Here is an 18383-nt window from a genome sequence, read left to right as displayed (position 1 = left end):
TTAACATTTTGGAGTATGTGCATTCTGTCTTTTTTTCCTGTGCATATATATTTATATAGGTATCAACACATAAAATTCAAAGGACTCTTTCAAACTTTCTTCTGTTTACTCACTGAATTGCTGTTGCTGCAAAATACTTTTTCTCTTATGAGCAGGAAACTACACGAGTTAAAACTGGCTTTGGAGATGTACAGTTCATTTTACCAGTAATTTGCACAGTCAGGTGTACACTCCAGGGAACCAAGGATATGGGTATGTTTTGAAACTAATACACCAATTATTTTGAACACTGCTATACTGCAGTTTATTACTTATTTATTTTTGAGATGGAGTTTCACTCTCGTTGCCCAGGCTGGAGTGCGATGGCGCAATCTTGGCTCACCACAACCTCCGCCTCCCGGGTTCAAGCAATTCTCCTGCCTCAGCCTCCCGAGTAGCTAGGATTACAGGCATGCGCCACCACGTCAAGCTAATTTTGTATTTTTAATAGAGACGGGGTTTCTCCATGTTGGTCAGGCTGATCTCCAACTCCCGACCTCAGCTAATCCGCCCACCTTGGCTTCCCTGGGATTACAGGTGTGAGCCACCGCGACTGGCCTATACTGGAGTTTAGTTTATCCACTGGGCAGGTTGCTTCTCAAGTTCAAACTCCCTAAGCAGATATTCAGTGAGTATCTTACATAACTGGTACAAACGAGGTCATATCAAGGTCAGAACCTCTGTATGCGTTTATCCCTCCGTCTACTTCATTGATGAAATGTCTGTGTTCCTGAAGTGTATTTTGATAAGAATATCTGTCCACCATCTACCTAATAAAATGAAACTGATGCATGGTGTGATGAAGTTTTTTACCTTGTATGTAGCAACAAACATATGTTATGGGAAAGGCAGCTTCCTCATTCCCAGGGAAGTCAATTTTCTTCTGAGAGTCTGAGTCTTTATTAAATCACCAAATACCAACTCCCTGTATGTGCTCCCAATGTTGATTAACAAAAAGCAGCCGGGGGAAACCCTGCCTTTGATAGTCACCATACAGTATGCTGTTTTTGTTATCAATTGCTATGAAACAAACCACCCGGAAATTTAATGGCTGAAAGCAATGTATTATAATTTCTCACAGTTCTTTGTGTTGACTCGGCTTAGCCAGGCAGTCTTCTGCTGGTCTTGCTTACAGTCTCTTGTATGTGACTGCAGTCATACAGCAGCTGGGGCTGGAGTTCTCTGGGGGCTTGACTAGGTGGACTCGAAGGTCCAAGATGGTTTCTTCATTCATATGTCTGGTGTGTTGGTTCACATGGTCTCTTTATCTCCATTTAGAGTTTCATCTTCCATGACTTTTCCCATGGCCTCTCTTTCCATCAAGGTAGTCAGACCTCTACGCATAATGGCTGACTTCCAAGAATATAAAATTAAAAGCTGTCAGGCCTTTTTCAAGCTTAGGTTAAAACCTGGCATAATGTCACTTCTGGCCTCTTTCCATAACTTAAAGCAAGTTGCAGGGCCAGCCATGCTTAGTTCAATATGAGGGGACTAGACAAATGCCTCAATATCAGGAGGGGTGGTTTACTGGGTGCCATTTTTAGAAGCTTTCTGTACTTTGTGCTGGACAGAGTAGAATTTCAACTACAATTCTAAAAGATTCTGAATATTTTCTGGCTTAAACATGGAGAACAATTGAGAGGAAGTGACAGAAAGAGGAAGAAGCCTCAAAATGATGGAAGATTTTGAAACAATCGGTACTTTCTTGTGCCTTGCAACTTGGCAGATTAGAGCACAAAGAAGGTGGAATTAATGGGTTGATGCATCACCATTATCCAGACTTCATGATACCTTTTTTTTTTTAGATGGAGTCTCGCTCTGTCACCAGGCTGGAGTGCAGTGGTGTGATCTCGGCTCACTGCAACCTCTGTCTCCTGGGTTCAAGTAATTCTCCTGCCTCAGCCTCTCTTTGAGTAGCTGGGACTACAGGCATGCGCCACCACACCCAGTTAATTTTTGTATTTTTAGTAGAGACAGGGTTTCACCATGTTGGCCAGGATGGTCTTGATCTCTTGACCTCGTGATCCGCAGCCTCGGCCTCCCAAAGTGCTGGGATTATAGGCGTGAGCCAGCGTGCCCAGCCGAGGATACTAATTTTTTATGAGAAATCTGGAGTAAGGTATTACAATGGACGCATCTGAAGCATGTAGGGAGGGCTGTCTTCCCAAATACAGCAAATAATTCAGACATCAATGAAAAGGTACAAGAGTCAATAGAACACAAAACCAATTAAAGGGTATTTTTTCCGGATAGTAGCTAGGAGAGCCTGGCAGCAAAAAAGGATCCCACGGCAGCAAGACAGCTGAGAAAAAGCAGCACCTCCTCTTTCTCGCTCTTTCTTGCTCCTCCGGAGCTTCTCAATATGCAGTATCTGTGCCCTCCTAACACAATAGGCAGGTTTGGAGGGCAAAGCAAGGGCTCAGGCTTTCATATGAAGACAATCACATTCCAGAGTCTGCCAAGACTGGGCACCTCCGTGACATGGGTGGTCTTGAGAATGGGGTTCCCTTTATTTGACAAAACCAAATGCCAAATAGCTTTTCCTTACTGTTTGTTTTTCTTAAACATGTTCAAACTCTTATCATATTGCTCTCCTCCCTTTGAAAATATGTACTCTGCAGGTGCCTGAAATAACATACTCTCAGCAAATTGCAGCATTGGAAAAGTGAAGGTTATTTCATTCAGTCTAAACTCAATGGAAATTTTGTGGCTTAACAAGGAAACACCAAATTATAAACTCCTTTAGAGCAGTAACCATGTCATATGACTCTGGTATCTCCTACCTGCTAGGTTCATTGTCTACCTTCTCTGATGTCGTAATTTTAATAAGTAACTTGAATTGTTAACAATTTACTCTTGTCTTTCTCTTGGACTCAGAAATGTTATTTTATTATTATGTCTCTGCATCTTTCATGTGAGGTCCTTTGCAAACAATTTCTCCTAACTTGTTTTCATTGTGCAGATAATGTTGCAGGGTTTTCACATAACAGCTGAAAGGAATTAATAGGAATTGAAGAAGCTTGCTTCAATTACAAGTAATTAATGTAGGCTTCACTTATCTCAAGGAATATCTGAATATACAAATTTACACATAAATCCTGGGAGTGTCAAATTATGCAACAGAGAGAAAGTAAGCTCTGCAGTTTTTTGGGCGTTGATCGCTATAGTCAGGGGTGTGTGTGTGTGTGTGTGTGTGTGGTTTTTGAATGAAATAGTAAAACCACTGCCAGTATTATCTACTTCACCTGGTTCTGAATAATTCCAGGAAGGTAGAAACTGAAAACCAGTCTTGTTAAAGAGTTAGAAAGACTGTAAATGCGTAAGAGGAAAGAAAAAAACAAAACCAAACCATTTATCTATCCTCTTTGAACCCGTATAAGAGTTCACAATATTCCTGGTTTCAAATACTTGAAGTTTTCTCTGGGCAATAATTAATGTTTAAATAATTGTTTTTAATGTAAGACATAACACATACGCATTGCAGATTTAAAGCATACTTGGAAGTAGCAAGGAAAAAGATAAAAATCATTGATTCCACAGCATTTAATATATTGGTAACTATCCTTCAATTTTTTTCTGGGCACATGTTTTTATAAAATGAGCCAATACTATACAAACGTTTTTGTAACTTTTTAAAATTTGTACTATTTTGTGAGTACGTGAAAAAGAAATTTGTAAAGATTAAAAGATCATAGCATGTTGTGGTATTACACACTGTTGAAGGGCGCCATCTGTGGCGTGGTGGCTGTGCTTTAGTGGGAAGAGGTTCTCTTGCGGTTCCCGTTTTTCTCCCAGCTCTGGGTAGGCAATACTGACCACTCTCCGACCTAAAGGGACTTCTCCGTTTGCCCTTGACGGAGACACGTGGGAGTTCAGAGGAGAGCGTTCAGTGTGACTCCGAACACGAGCTCCCGGCGCTGTCCACATCTCCCCTGGGCAGGGCCCACTGCCCCCAGCCCGGGAGGGGAGCAAGGGCGGGAGGGCAGTTGGCAGTGGCACGGCCTGGGTCCAAACCTTTAGCCCCCCACCCCGGCTGGCGCCACTCTCGGGCGGTAAAGTGAGATAAAAGCAGGGCAAGGTTCTGTAACTCCAAATCAGGGAGGCGCAGCTCCTACACCAACGCCTTTCCGGGGCTCCGGGTGTGTTTGTTCCAACTGTTTAAACTGTTTCAAAGCGTCCGAACTCCAGCGACCTTCGCAAATAACTCTTTATCTCGCGGGCTAGAGCGCTGCCCTTATTTGCGGGGGAGGGCAACTGAACGCCGGCACCGGGGCGCTAACTGTGGCCTCCTCTCGATCCCCCGCCTGCTGGGACCCCAGCTGGCAGTCCCTTCCCGCCCCCGGACCGCGAGCTTCTTGCGTCAGCCCAGGCGCGGGTGGGGGATTTTCGGAAGCTCAGCCCGCGCGGCCGGCGGGGGAAGGAAGGGCCCAGGCTCTTGCCCCGCCCTTCTGGGGCGGGAGGCGGAGCGGGGCAGGGGCCCGCCGGCGTGTCGCCGATCAGCGAGTGCCGGGGAGCCCGGAGGAGCCACCGACGCCGCTGCCGCCACCAGAGCCGCCCTGTCCGCGCCGCGCCTTGGCAGCCGGAACGGGGCCGCCGTCGGGGAGCCCCAACACACGGTCCCCAGCTCAGCATGATGGAGTTGGAGCTGCCGCCGCCGGGACTCCCGTCCCAGCAGGTGCTGCCTCGGCCCTCTGGGCCCTGCGGTGGTGCCGGGACGGGGGCGGGGGAGCTAGGGAACCGCGGCCCGGGAGGGATAGCCGCAGCCGGCTTCCTCCACGTCCGGCCAGAGCCAGGACCGCAGCGCTGGCTGGAGCCGCCGCGCTTGCGCTGGGGCAGGGTGGGGAGGGGCAGCGGGGACGCGGCCGGGTGGTCCGACCGACCACGAGCCCGAGGGCGAACGGGTGGGAAGTTGCGGGAAGGTCTGGGGACTGAGCCCGCGGGCGTGGGCAGTGGTGGGCGAATCCAGCCGCGTCCCCGGTCCCCAGAGCTGGGCTTCGGAGCCCCTAAGTTTGAGCGGCCCGGCGGGCGGCGGGGCAAGAGGGGGCGGACGCTGGCCGTCTGAGCCGGCGCGGCCCGGCCCTTCCGGGGCTGCGCGGCTCCCCCGCCTCAGAGCCGGCAAAAATGTGCCTAGTCACGGGGCCACTCTCGGGGGAACTGAGGTCGCCTTCGGGCTGGGACCCAGAGCCCCTTCGCCGCGCCCCAAGACCTCCGTGTGTGCGGGCTGCGGCGCGCTCACCCCGCTGGGCCGTCTGTGGGCGCTGCTTTGCGAAGTCATCCATCTGTCGGATCACTCTCTGGCAGCCTTGAGCTTTCTTGAAAGCTCAACCCCGGGACGAGGGAGGAGCGCCTGAAGTGCCCAGCGGGCCCAGAAGCCCCGACGTGTGGCGGCTGAGCCGGGCCCCGCGCACTTTCTCGGCCGGGGAGGGGTTCGGGCTCGGGCACCCGGAGTTGGCCTCTCGCAACGCCGCGGGAAAGTGCGGGCGAGGGCAGCGGACTCTGAGGCCGGAGTTGGCTGCACCCGGGGCGTCTAGTTCGGACGCGGTGCCCCCTGGTGGCGCGCACCGCGCGCGTGGCTTTGGCCTCTGTGACAGCGGTCTGTTGGCCGTCACAGCAGCCCTCGGTTGGCCCTTTCCTGCTTTATAGCGTGCAAACCTCGCCGCGCCAGGGCCAAGGGACAAGTTGGAGCTGTTGATCTGTTGCGCAATTGTTATTTTCCCCAGAGCGGCTTTGTCTTTGGATTTAGCGTTTCAGAATTGCAATTCCAAAATGTGTAAGACAGGAGATTCTCTTCTGTGCTGTCAAGGGTAAGAGTTGCGAGTGTAGATTAGAATTTCTATTGCTTTTAGTTTGTTAATAATTTTTTGCTTTCAGCTGTTATTTCTTCCCTGAGTACTTTATATATTTTTCCTTTTCAGTTGAGAATTTGCCTCAGTTTCTTAACATGTCCACCCTCTTTTGCAGGGGCAGAGAGTGGAACGCTTGCGTTTCAAAACACATGCTAATTTCTGTAAATTGTTATAAAAGTGAAAAGAAGTTTCAGCTCATCCTTGTAGAAACTTTAAAAGTAGATATTTATATTTCTAATTTCTTTTGTAAATGAATTTTAGGAAAAAAATTGGAATTCAAGGAAACGTGTACTTGATGTACGGTAAATTCGTTTATGCTGTTAAATGTAAAGTCTTAGGTTAATTCCAAAGTTCTATTGTAAAGTTTTAAGTTATAGACAATGTATTAATTGTGCCTTTTTTTCCCCCTTTAAAGTTGTCTTGAACTTTTCCCCAATCTTGATTGGGATTATATTCTTCTGGTTCCAACTAGGGAAGAAGTAAATTGTACTTTACGATTTATTTAATAGCTGCTGTTCAAGAGTTATCTATAGGAATGCTTGTTTGACCGAAGGATATATGATAAAAATGAACTTTGGTTTTTCTAATTTCCCGAATTGTCTACAACCCTCTATTAAATTTTTCTTTCTTTGCTGTGTAATATAACATTCCATATACAAAAATGCATAAAACATATGTACTGCATTAAGTGTGTATTTTTCAATTACGTTTGATAAAAATAACTGCTTTTCTGCCTTTGTAATCAGATATCGATTTGCATATTTGAAAACAGAAAAAGAACAAGAAAATTTAGAATTGATTTCGTTTATGATTCATATTAGATTGTTGTCATCCATAAAGATTTGAACTGAGTCAAACATTTTCTTGATCTTTTGTCAAAAAAACTCTCCAGGTGTGAAGTGGTAGTAGGATGTAGTTTTTCACCTTCTGTGCAGAGGATGTGTTGATAAACAGGGCAGTAAGGAGAGCCTTAGATTCAGTATCCCCATTAGGTGGAAGGAACATCCATTACTCTTTTCAAGGGTGTCTTGGAGAGATAAAGTACTTTCCTGGATGAGGGATGAAGCTGATATTGAAATAGACCGATGAGATTATGTTTAAGTCAAACAAAAGAAAAATAGGACAGGCCTCTCATCTCCTGAATGAATGTTAAGCAAAGACCAACTTGACTTTTTAGATATGTGAAAAATCTCTTGAGAGGTTGTGGAAGCAGCATGTAGGAGGATAAATGCATAACTCATATCAGTCTTTTCCGCATTAAAAATAACTTGGGCCATTTTGAAATCTTTCTTTCTTGCCCTGGGTTGTTATAAGCAACGTTGGGGGAAAACCGACTCTGTCTTTAGGATTACCAGGAAAAGTTGAAAGCCAAATGCATCATTTTTCTTAAGATTTGTTTCTATTGAGGATAAATCATGTTTAACAAAGCTGCGTGAAAAAAAGCAACACAACAAGTACATTTTTTTTTTCTGGGAATTTCCTCTGTCCTGACTGAAGACATTAAAAGGGGGTTTTGTGTCAGTATTTCCTCCTTAACTGTTCCTTGAACGTGGGTTATCTTTTCAGTATGCAGGAAGAATTTGGCACTAAGATAATAATAGATAAGTTACTGGGCACTTCCCTGGGTCCAAACATAATTGCTTCACATGCATAATTTTACAGTAACCTCACGGGAAATACTATTATCCCTGGTTTCCAGGTTGGGAAAACCAGAGATAATAGTTAGATCAGGCATTAGGTTAGGAAAGAGGCACAGAGAAAGGCCAAGACCTGCTAAGGTGACCAAACTATTGAGTGGCCAAGGTAGCATTCAAACAGGTTTGACTCCTGGGGGCTCCTAATCACCACTTCCAGACTACCAAAACTCCTTAAACTTTAAATAGGAAGAAAAACTCACACTTCAAAAGGTGAGTAAGTTGAGATTTGCCTATTCTGGGGGAAGGAGAGGCTGGAATGTAAAAGATTGACGTTTGCAGCTTTTCCATTTAGCAAGACACTTAATCACTGTATGACTGGGGGAGGTGGACCTTGTTAAATGCTGGGAGAGTGAATACAACCCATCAATGGGATTACCCACTGTGGTCCTTTTCAGGAAGACACAGAGGCCTCGGTGGGTTCAATTTAGAGAGGCAGGACTGTTTTTTTGTTTTGTTTTGTTTTGTTTTTGAGATGGAATCTTGTTCTGTTGCCCAGGCTGGAATGCAGTGGCCTAATCTTGGCTCACTGCAACCTCCACTTCCCGGGTTCAAGTGATTCTACTGCTTCAGCCTCCAGAGTAGCTGGGATTATAGGCACTCACCTCCCGGATAATTTTTTGTATTTTTCGTAGAGATGGGGTTTCACCATGTTGGCCAGGCTGGGCTGGTCTCGAACTCCTGACCTCAGGTGATCCACCCGCCGCGGCCTCCCAAAGTGTTGGGATTACAGGTGTGAACCACTGCGCCAGCCTGTTTCTTAATATAATAAGTTTTTTAAATTCCTGGGGTCTTGGCAATGTCTAAGATTCTGCCTCACAGTTTTCAGGAACTGTTTCCCTTTGTTCTTAATTAAATCTCTTTGCTACTGGAGTCTTTGCCTTTGTTCGCCTTGCTAGTTGGTACATTTCTTCTGTTCCATTGGCGCTTTTTGTTTTGAAGTAGTGCTCAAAAATAAGTTTGGTAGTAAGAATATGGTGAAGACTGTGACGGACAGGGTTAAACCAGGTTGAAGGAAAGAGCAGAATGGGGAAAATTTGAGTTGAAAACAGCTAGCAGAAACCTGATGGCGCAAATTCAACCCTAATCTCATGTTTTGGCACTTTTGAACTATAGCAAGCATAAGGGCTCAAGTCTTATCTAGTTGAAGCTAACTTGGGTCTTTGAGAGTAGTACATCTCAAAATTAAACACTTTCTTAGTCCTTATTGTTAAACAAGTTGTTTTTGGAATTATTGTCTTATTTGTCTGAATTAAGTGTGCTGCAGGACTTATAGGATCTGATGGATGATTTGCCTAAAAGTTAGTCCAGGTCAGCCTTAGGGCATTTAAGTGCTTGGTCCAGCCACTTTCTGAAAGTTGACTGAAATATGTTGCACACCAGGGTAGAGGAGGACAAGTTTACTAGATGTCATTTTTAACCTGCTTGTCTTCATCTCTGACTGTAGAAATGTTTATTCATTGTAAGTTTGCCATAAATAGAGAACAGAGTTTATTTTTTGATCATTTAATTTCTAGGAGCTATTGAAATTTCACTGCTACCTGCTTTTAAATAAGCACCAACAAACATTTATTAAAAGGGCTTTAAGGTATAGGCCAAGATTTATTCAATTGCTAATGGTATGTTTTCTGTAAATGAAAGCAAAAATATGTTCAAGTATATAATATTAAATATTAACATTCAGAAACTGTTGGAGAAATATATATGGCTTTCTTATACCAGACTATACCCCAGACATGAAAACAAGACTGTTAAACAACATCCTGTGCTACTTAAAGTTTGAGCCTTCTATGTGTCAGCTTCTGCCATAATAACTTTGAACTATGACTATTAAGTATATTAAGAACTTTGAGTAGGGGAGGCACTTTTAATCATTTGTTTTTATGGCATATGTACTGTAATACCTGTGTGTTGCAAATCCTGGTGTTTAAAAGTCTTTTTGTGTATTTGAGCATGTAAGTTTATTTGGCCCAAACTGTTGGTACTAGTAAAGACAAGTTCAGGGCATTAAGTAGGACTTGGACTTACAGCACCAAGTTCGTCTTTCTTTTTTTTTTTTTTGAGACAGAGTCTCACTCGGTCACCTAGGCTAGAGTGCATTGGTACAATCTCGGCTCACTGCAAGCTCTGCCTCCCGAGTTCAAGCGATTTTCCTGCCTCAGCCTCCCGAGTAGCTGGGATTACAAGTGTGCACCGCCACGCCAGGTTAATTTTTGTATTTTTAGTAGAGATGGAGTTTCACTGTGTTGGCCAGGCTGGTCTCGAACTCCCGACCTCAGATGATCCGCCTGCCTTGGCCTCCAAAAGTGCTGGGATTATAGGCGTGAGCCACTGTACCTGGCCTCCAAGTCCATCTTTCAAAGGCCCTGTTGATAATTGACTCTTGAGAGTCATTACAGTCCATCAACAGCCTATATTCTGAATATATATATATATTTTAAATTCTAAGGCAATGCTAAGTAGCCATTCCAAATAAGGTTAGAACTGAGACTTTAGGGCCTGTATTTTCAGTTGTACACTGACAAGCTCTGAACTCTATTGCTTTTTCAAATCAGAGAAGAAAAATGAGTAAGAAAAGAAAAATAGGCCCGGCGCGGTGACTCACGCCTGTAATCCCAGCACTTTGGGAGGCTGAGGTGGGCGGATCACGAGGTCAGGAGATCGAGACCATCTTGGCTTATACAGTGAAACCCCATCTCTACTAAAAATACAAAAAATTAGCCGGGCGTGGTGGCGGGCGCCAGTAGTCACAGCCACTCAGGAGGCTGAGGCAGGAGAATAGCGTGAACCTGGGAGGCAGAGCTTGCAGTGAGCCGAGATGGTGCCACTGCACTCCAGCCTGGGCAACAGAGCGAGACTGTCTCAAAAAAGAAAAAGAAAAAAAAGAAAAGAAAAATATGGATCACTTTGGCTTTGAGGCCTCCTCTGAGTTTATAGTTTTTACCTTCTGTATTACTTAGGTGATCCTCTCTAATGGCATTTTAAATCTTTCTTGATACTTGTCTTATCTATCTTTTTTTTTCTCTAAGTAGATAGCTCCTTGAGAGCTGTGCATAGAATTTATAGATATATATGTATTTTAAAGTAAGATACAATTTACATACCATACAGTTCACCCATTTAATCTAATTCAGGGTTATGCAACCCTATGAACCCTATGAATTTAGTGGTTTATTCATAGGGTTATGCAACCATCACTGTAATCAATTTCCAACACCCTCAAAAGGAACCCCATATCCATTAGCAGTCACTTCCCATTTCCTCTCAACTCTCCTGGCCCCTGGTAACTACTCAGTTATTTTCTCTATCTGTGAATTTGCCTATTCCGGACGTATGATGTAAATGGAATGGCATGTAAATGTAATCATACAATATTTATCCTTCTGCTGCTGGCTTCTTTTACAGCAATGTTTTCAAGGTTTAAAAATGTTGCAACTTGTATCAATAGTATGTTTTCGAGGTTTAAAAATGTTGCAACTTGTATCAATAGCATCATTCCTTTTTATGGCTGCATACTATTCCATTGTATGGCTATACCACATTTTATTTATCCAGTTGATGATCATTTGAGTTGTTTCCACTTTTTATATTTCCGTTTGTTTCTTACGGCAGTGGTTCTCAAGCTATTGTATATTAGACTCACCATCAGTATTTTAAAAACTAATGCCCAGGCCATATCCCTCATGAGATCAAAATCTCTGGGGGTGGGGCCCAGGCATCACTATTTTTTTAAGGTTCTGAGGGGAGTCCAATGAGCAGTCAGGTTTGAGAGCCAGTGCCCTAGGGCAGCAGTCCGCAGTGTTTTTAGTACCAGGGACGGGTTTTGTGGAAGACAGTTTTTCCATAAAAGGAGGTAGAGGACGATTTCAGGATGAAACTGTTCCACCTCAGATCATCAGGCATTAGATTCTCCTAAGGAGCCAGCAACCTACATCCCTTGCATGCTCATTTCACAACAGGGTTCGGGCTTCTCTGATAATCTGCTGCTGCTAATCTGACAGGAGGTGGAGCTCAGGTGGGAATGCTGGCCTACAACTCACCTCCTGCTCTGCGGCCTGGTTCCTAACAGGCCACTGACCCGTCTGTAGCCAGCAGGTGGGGACCCCTGCCCTAGGAGACCCACCTCAATGCTTGGTACCCATTGAAGTATGTAGTGATTTAGAAAACTGGTTAGGATGTCTTATTTAAATCATGAAAGCAAGTGCTTTTGTCTTTGATCACTGCCCTTCACAGCCTTACATTTAACACCTACATTCAGGAACTGTGTTTCAAGGTGCCTGGCGAGTGTTTGAAACTCACTTAGTATATATAACCTGAGCTCATTAAACCCCTCCAGAAGATTTGGGTAACTTTGTTATGAAAGGGCTTCTCTGAAGTGGGTCAGTAGGATTGTTCCGTGTTTTTTCAGGAATGTGGCCTGTGATAACTTGCAATCTAGGTTATTTGGAAATAGCACTGAGAGAAGCCAGTGAGGACAGAATGCTCAGAAGCTTGGGATAGGTGTTGGACATCCTGGAGGCCAGGATGGAACACCGTCTTACTCTAGGAATCCGTGTTCCTGGGCCTCATTATCTTCCTCCATTAAAAACAAAGACTTAAATCTCTACAGCAACTTTTAGCAACTTCATTTTTTGGTTCTCTGTATCTGCCTGATGAAGTCCCACTTTGTAGTGACTCCCACTTATGTTTACCTGAATGGCTTTTGGGTTGACGTATTTGGAAACTGGGGCTAACTTCCAAACTGTTGCCAAATTGTGTGTGGGTGTGCGTGCCACAGCGCAGCGTTCCCACTTGACAGACTTGACGGTATGGTGGTTGGGGGCTTGTGAAGCTGGCTTAGCCCCAGCCCTATACACCCACCCCACAGATGGTGCAAACAGGCCCAGAAGAGAGTGGGTAACTGTCCACTGTGGCCTCCACAGCCAAGGTTGCCAGGCAGAGCTCTCAAGGCCCAATTCCAGTCTTGTCTTTGACCATTGCCCCTTTGGGAGGGGGGAGGTGGATTTGTCACCTTTCTGGAAGCATGCTTTTCTAATTCTAATCATCCGTAGTTTGTTGCTTTAAGATTTAGAAAATGGTATCATGTTATTTTACTTGTTCTTAGGAGTTTCGTATTGAATGATGTACATAATGTGATTCATATACCTCAAAACAGAAGGACTTCAGTTAAGATTTAGGCTGTATGCAGCATACACTTCTTGAATTTCCTTATTCAATGTCCTTTCCTTATTTATTTATTTATTTATTTATTTATTTATTTATTTATTTTGCAGGAATGTGGCGGACATTCAGAGTAGATTAGTACCTTCAATGTCTGTGTGAAAGAAATGACCTTAATATGAGGACAGTATTGACTGTGTATGTAGCGGGCCCACTGATAAGGTGTATAGAATTTTGCTTTATTTCAGACCTGACAATCTCTTGTCTGTTCTGCTTCCGCATAAAATTATAATACTGCACATGGATGTAAAACCCAATCTATTCCTTGCCTAAGGGACTAGAATAGAGGGAAGAATGATTATAGTTGTTTGTTGCCTTTTGTGAAGGTAACAGGCACAGAGGTATGATGCATGATGGAATTATATACCTTTTCTTCAGGTGCTTGAGGGCTAACTAAGGACCTGTACTTTTTTTGTTGTTGTTGGTTTTTTTTTTTTTTTTTTTTGAGACGGGGTCTCGCTCTGTCACCCAGGCTGGAGTGCAGTGGCCAGATCTCAGCTCACTGCAAGCTCCACCTCCCGGGTTCACGCCATTCTCCTGCCTCAACCTCCCGAGTAGCTGGGACTACAGGCGCCCGCCACCTCGCCCGGCTAGTTTTTTGTATTTTTTAGTAGAGACGGGGTTTCACCGTGTTAGCCAGGATGGTCTCGATCTCCTGACCTTGTGATCCACCCGTCTCGGCCTCCCAAAGTGCTGGGATTACAGGCTTGAGCCACCGCGCCCGGCCAGGACCTGTACTTTTTGTTTGTTTGTTTGTTTTGCACTACTGGGGCCAGGGAGCCTTGCTGTTGCATCTAGAGAGTAGTGAAGAACCATGAATATTTCACAAAAAGAAAAAAAAAATTTTAACCATTAAGAGTGCTGGTAGTGACTTCCTCTTGCAAGTAAAAAACTCATTTTTTAAGGAAAATGAGAGTTTTTTACTTGCAGTAGGAAAAGTTGCCAATTTTTCAAGTTATTTTTATTCTTGATGATTCTCAATGAGACATAGAGAATATACATAGAAAAAACAACCCTAGGCCAGGTGTGGTGGCTCACACCTGTAATCCCAACACTTTGGGAAGTCGAGGTGAGAGGATCATTAGAGACCAGGAGTTTGAGATGAGCCTGGGCAGCATATTAAGATGCTGTCTCCTCAAAAAATTAAAAAATTAGCCGGGTCTGGTGGTGCACACCTGCAGTTGTAGCTGCTTGGGAGGCTAAGGTGGCTTGAGCCCAGGAGTTTGAACGTGCAGTGAGCCATGATCATGCCACTGTACTCTAGCCTAGGCAACAGAGTAAGATCCTGCCTCAATAGAAAAAAGAAAAACCAACCCTAATGGCCTGGAACAGGGCTGGTTTACTTTGTGTCAGCTACAGTGCCCCCACTCACCAACCCACATGTTCTTCTCCTGCTGGTTCCCAAGCAGAGACCAGGACCAAGGATGGGAATCATCCTGTGGTGCAGGTTGTATCTTATCCTCCGGAAATAGCACTTCACCCTCTGTTAGAAACTTCTTTACCACACTGCCTGTTTGGTGAAATCCTTAGGGTAGTGACTTCCAAATTGTGATCCAGGGGCCACCCCTTGGTGGGAGGATCAGGAAGGAGGGGGAATGCATCTTAAGAAAAGTTGGGGGAACCTCATATCTTATTGATCCTGAAAAGTAAAGTCTTTCTTCCTCAGAGAGATGCAGGTAGACATGACTCGCTTAGACAGAAACTCATTCGTCTCCCTCCCTTCTGCCCCTGCAGGACTCTTGGAAGTCTGGGGCCCCGTGAGCACGCAGCTCTTGCTCTGTGCTACAGGTTTCCAAAGTTCACTTGATAACAGTACAATTGTGCTGTAAATTGTGCAATAATGGAGACTGAGGAAACAATTAGTCTTTCATCTTGATTCATGTTACCAGCTCACTTCCTATGGTGTGAAAAGAACCAGCCTTTGGAGTTAGGAGTCATCTGAATACAGACAGAACTGGCAATATTACGGGGAAGAAAGGGGAAAATAAATGAACATTTTCGAAGACGTTAAGTCATTTGGCCAGGACCACACTGCTTGCAGATAGCAGAACTGGGATTTTGACTGTCCATAATCCCTATTCTCTGCTTGTTTTACTCCTTCCCTCTCGTCTTTCTTTTTGCTTTGTCTGATGACCTACAGACATTCTGTCAGCTGCTAAAGGATGAGGGACTCCTTTATAAAGATTGACAGGACAGTGCCGCTACTCAAGGAGCTCATTCCATGTGGACCAGTGGGGGCACGGTTGACGCATGGGCTGGACTTCTCTTTGGAGCGGAGTCCTGTTCCACCTTACAGGATCGTTGTGACAAGCAGAAAGCACCCTGCCTCACCTCCATACAATTCCTAATGCTCCTGGGTGATACACCCTCCCCAGTGGAACCATGGTGGTGCATGGACTTCTAGGGACCATTTGAAGCCAGGACTTTGCTGCTTGTTCTTAGGAAATCTCAGAATATTACTTCCTTGTTTTTGGTAGGGAAGCCTGCCATCTCCCCAGGTGGCAGCCTGTTTATACCTTTTATCCTCACCTGAAGCAGGTGATGAGACAGAGGCCATGGAATATAATGAAAGCGCCACAAAGGTAGATTCTGGGTATATTTTATTTACCCAGGTAGAGTGGCTTGTCCAGATTCCTTCACGCAGAGCAACATTTGATATGGTAATTGTTACTGCTGAAGTTTGCCATTTCTCAGACCTATGACTGCAAGGAATTGGTAACAAAAGGATAAACTAAACATAGTTATTAATTTTCAGAGAGATAAAGTTAAAATCATGTATGTCATATCTCTCTGGGGCTTAACCACCTTTTCTGCTAGGCACTTTTTGAAGAAGTCTGAATACGGAGGTAAGAGAGTAAAGGGGGGAAAGTAAGTTAGCCCACTTCTCATCCTTTTTCTGACCATCAGTCTGAGGGCAGTAACTAGAGTCCACTAAGGAAATTCACTTAATCAGCAATTAATCAGTTGATTGTTATATTGTCCACACTGCAAAATTCTTTAAAGGATATTTGAAGATATTATCACATTTGTTCTCTTACATTCTATTTTATTGTTTATTTGAGGGGGTGTGTGTTAATAGTTCTTAAGATATCATACTTTATTTCCAGTAGCATATCCAAGAAATAATTTAGAAGTATTTTTTTTTTTTTTTTTTTTTTTTTGAGATGGAGTCTCGCTCTGTCGCCCAGCCCAGGCTGGAGTGCAGTGGCGCGATCTCGGCTCACTGCAAGCTCCGCCTCCTGGGTTCACGCCATTCTCCTGCCTCAGCCTCCCGAGTAGCTGGGACTACAGGCGCCCACAACCGCGCCCGGCTAATTTTTTGTATTTTTAATAGAGACAGGGTTTCACCGTGGTCTCGATCTCCTGACCTTGTGATCCGCCCGCCTCGGCCTCCCAAAGTGCTGGGATTACAGGCGTGAGCCACCGCGCCCGGCCTAGAAGTATTGTTAATGGGAATGATGTTAAATAGTTTTTCTATGACTAGTAGTTGGGTCATATATGATATAAAACATGGTATCTTTGTTACTTAAGTAATTTGAACTCTAACCCCATATATCTTAGGTAAACAATGAAAATACTGAATTGTGAGTCTAAATAATATACACTTACTCATTCCACAAATATTTATTAGGTATATATACACCCTAGGAAACTTTCAGGGCATGAAGCTGTTTTAATCTTCCAAGATAATGCAGCACGTATCCCCCTTGAGGGACATTTGTTTTTCAAATTGCTCCTCTCTGTCTCCTCTGCTTCGGATATGAGTTCTTCTAAGTAAAGACTGTATTTTAATCTTTTGTGTAGTTCTAATGTCTAGCGCCATGCCTGGTGCTTACTTAATAGTTGCTCAGTCAGTGTGAGGGTAAGTCCATTAACTGCCTCTAGGAACTTGATATTTTATATAAACTAGTCTGTGATACATGACAAGGCTGTGACAGTGCAGATGAGAAAATGTGACTTCTAACTGGGGTGCTCAGAGAGGATATCCTGGAGGAGCTAGCATTTTAACTAGACTTTTCTTTCAAGCCGGTAGATTTTGTTTGGTTCAGGCTTCAGCTGGAAGCCCAAGCAATGGTGCAGGTATGAGCTGGACTATGACAGAATATTGGGCCAGTGGGGGTGACAAGGCTAACTTGGGGGTTGCCATAGAGGGTCTTCAGTGCCCATGTGCACTGTTTCAAGTTTGTACAGGGCATCTGGAAACCATGGAAGAAGGTTCTGGAAAGGGCAAGGCACGTAAACTGGATGTGGATAGGAAGTTATTGTGGCGGGTAAATTGGAAGATGGACAGATTGGAGTCAGGGAGATGTGAGCAGGCTCCTGCCAAGGTGTAGGTCTGAGCATTGTTGTGATGGCTTAGTTGGTTTGGCATCAGCACACATGTTGAGAATCTGTCACTGTAACTCTAAATTGTATCCTTGCTAAACATGTAAAAAGAACTTCTTGGAGCCTCCTTTTTTAAGGAGGGAAGTGGGTTGTGCTCAAGCTTGCATGCTCTGCTGTTCCTGTGCTTTAACAGAAACTCATCCACCAGTGTGGTCATGGATGAAAGGAGAGGAAAAACTAGCCAGAAGTTGCCATTTTGCTTAAAGAATGGTTTCCTTTCTTCCTTAAGGTGGCACAGAGGGTTTCTCTCTTTTTGCCCTTCTCTAAGATTGATTTACTATTTTCAGTAAATTCTAACAGTCTGATCCTTGACTTCCAATTACAATGATTAGCAATATTTGCCCAAGAAAAGAAAAAACAATTTCCTCTCTTTTCTCTCCTATGAGCTTTTCCTGTGAGCTCCAAGCAGACAGATGTGGACGTCTAGCAATGCTGTTAACAACAGCTGTGTCTGTTGGACTCTGCAACACTGGGCACGGTACAAAGTGCTCTGACAAACTCTTCTGCCCTTCGCAATCCTTACTATACCCTGTGAGGTGAGGAGCATTCTCCCTGTTTTATAGGTGAAGAACTGAGGCAAAGAGAGGTTATGTCATTAGATTTTACAATAGGGTGTGTTTCCATTTCATCATCTTTAGATTGATGTTACTGTGACATCGTCTTCCTAGAATTAACTAAGTGAACTGGGCACAGGAAATAGCACATGGCATACCTTCAGCAAACGGTGGCTATGATCATTATCATCATTCCATTTCTTGAAAAAAATCCCTCCTTTTTTTTTTTTTTTTTTTTTTTTTTTGAGACAGGGTCTCGCTCTGTCACCCAGGCTGGAGTACAGTGGCGCGATCTCGGCTCTCTGCAAGCTCCGCCTCCCAGGTTCACACCATTCTCCTGCCTCAGCCTCCCGAGTAGCTGGGACTACAGGCGCCCGCCGCCAAGCCCGGCTACCTTTTTGTATTTTTAGTGGAGAAGGAGTTTCATCGTGTTAGCCAGGATGGTCTGGAATTCCTGCCCTCGTGATCTGCCCGCCTCAGCCTCCCAAAGTGCTGGGATTACAGGCATGAGCCACCGCACCTGGCAAAAATCCCTCCTTGAATTTCAGCGTAAACACTCATGCCCTTTTTTGCTGTTTGCTATAATCCTCTCATTCTCCTTGGTCTTCTTGGCCTTGTGTGAGGGCCTGGTTGTTGTGGAGACC

The 18383-nt window shown here is 44.4% G+C and overlaps 1 protein-coding gene across 3 annotated transcripts in view; it reads left to right on the top strand.

Moving 5' to 3' along the window:
- Nucleotides 1-18383, top strand: part of LOC105483176 (NFE2 like bZIP transcription factor 2) — a 57235-nt gene that overhangs the window by 16850 nt on the left and 22002 nt on the right. Inside the window, exon 1 of one of the 3 annotated variants that reach the window (XM_011743865.2) lies at nt 4525-4714. The exons of 1 other annotated variant lie outside the window; for it this stretch is intronic. In XM_011743865.2, the coding sequence (XP_011742167.1) occupies nt 4670-4714 (45 nt within the window). In that variant the 5' untranslated portion in view covers nt 4525-4669. Of the gene's footprint in view, nt 1-4524; nt 4715-5113; nt 5844-18383 lie in introns of those variants that run through there. One more of the 3 variants, XM_011743866.3, reaches the window with a different exon arrangement.

Source organism: Macaca nemestrina, chromosome 11, assembly GCF_043159975.1.
Source record: "Macaca nemestrina isolate mMacNem1 chromosome 11, mMacNem.hap1, whole genome shotgun sequence".
NCBI lineage: Eukaryota > Metazoa > Chordata > Mammalia > Primates > Cercopithecidae > Macaca > Macaca nemestrina.
Note: the sequence above shows the minus strand (reverse complement) of the source record. Positions and strands in the feature narration are given on the sequence as shown.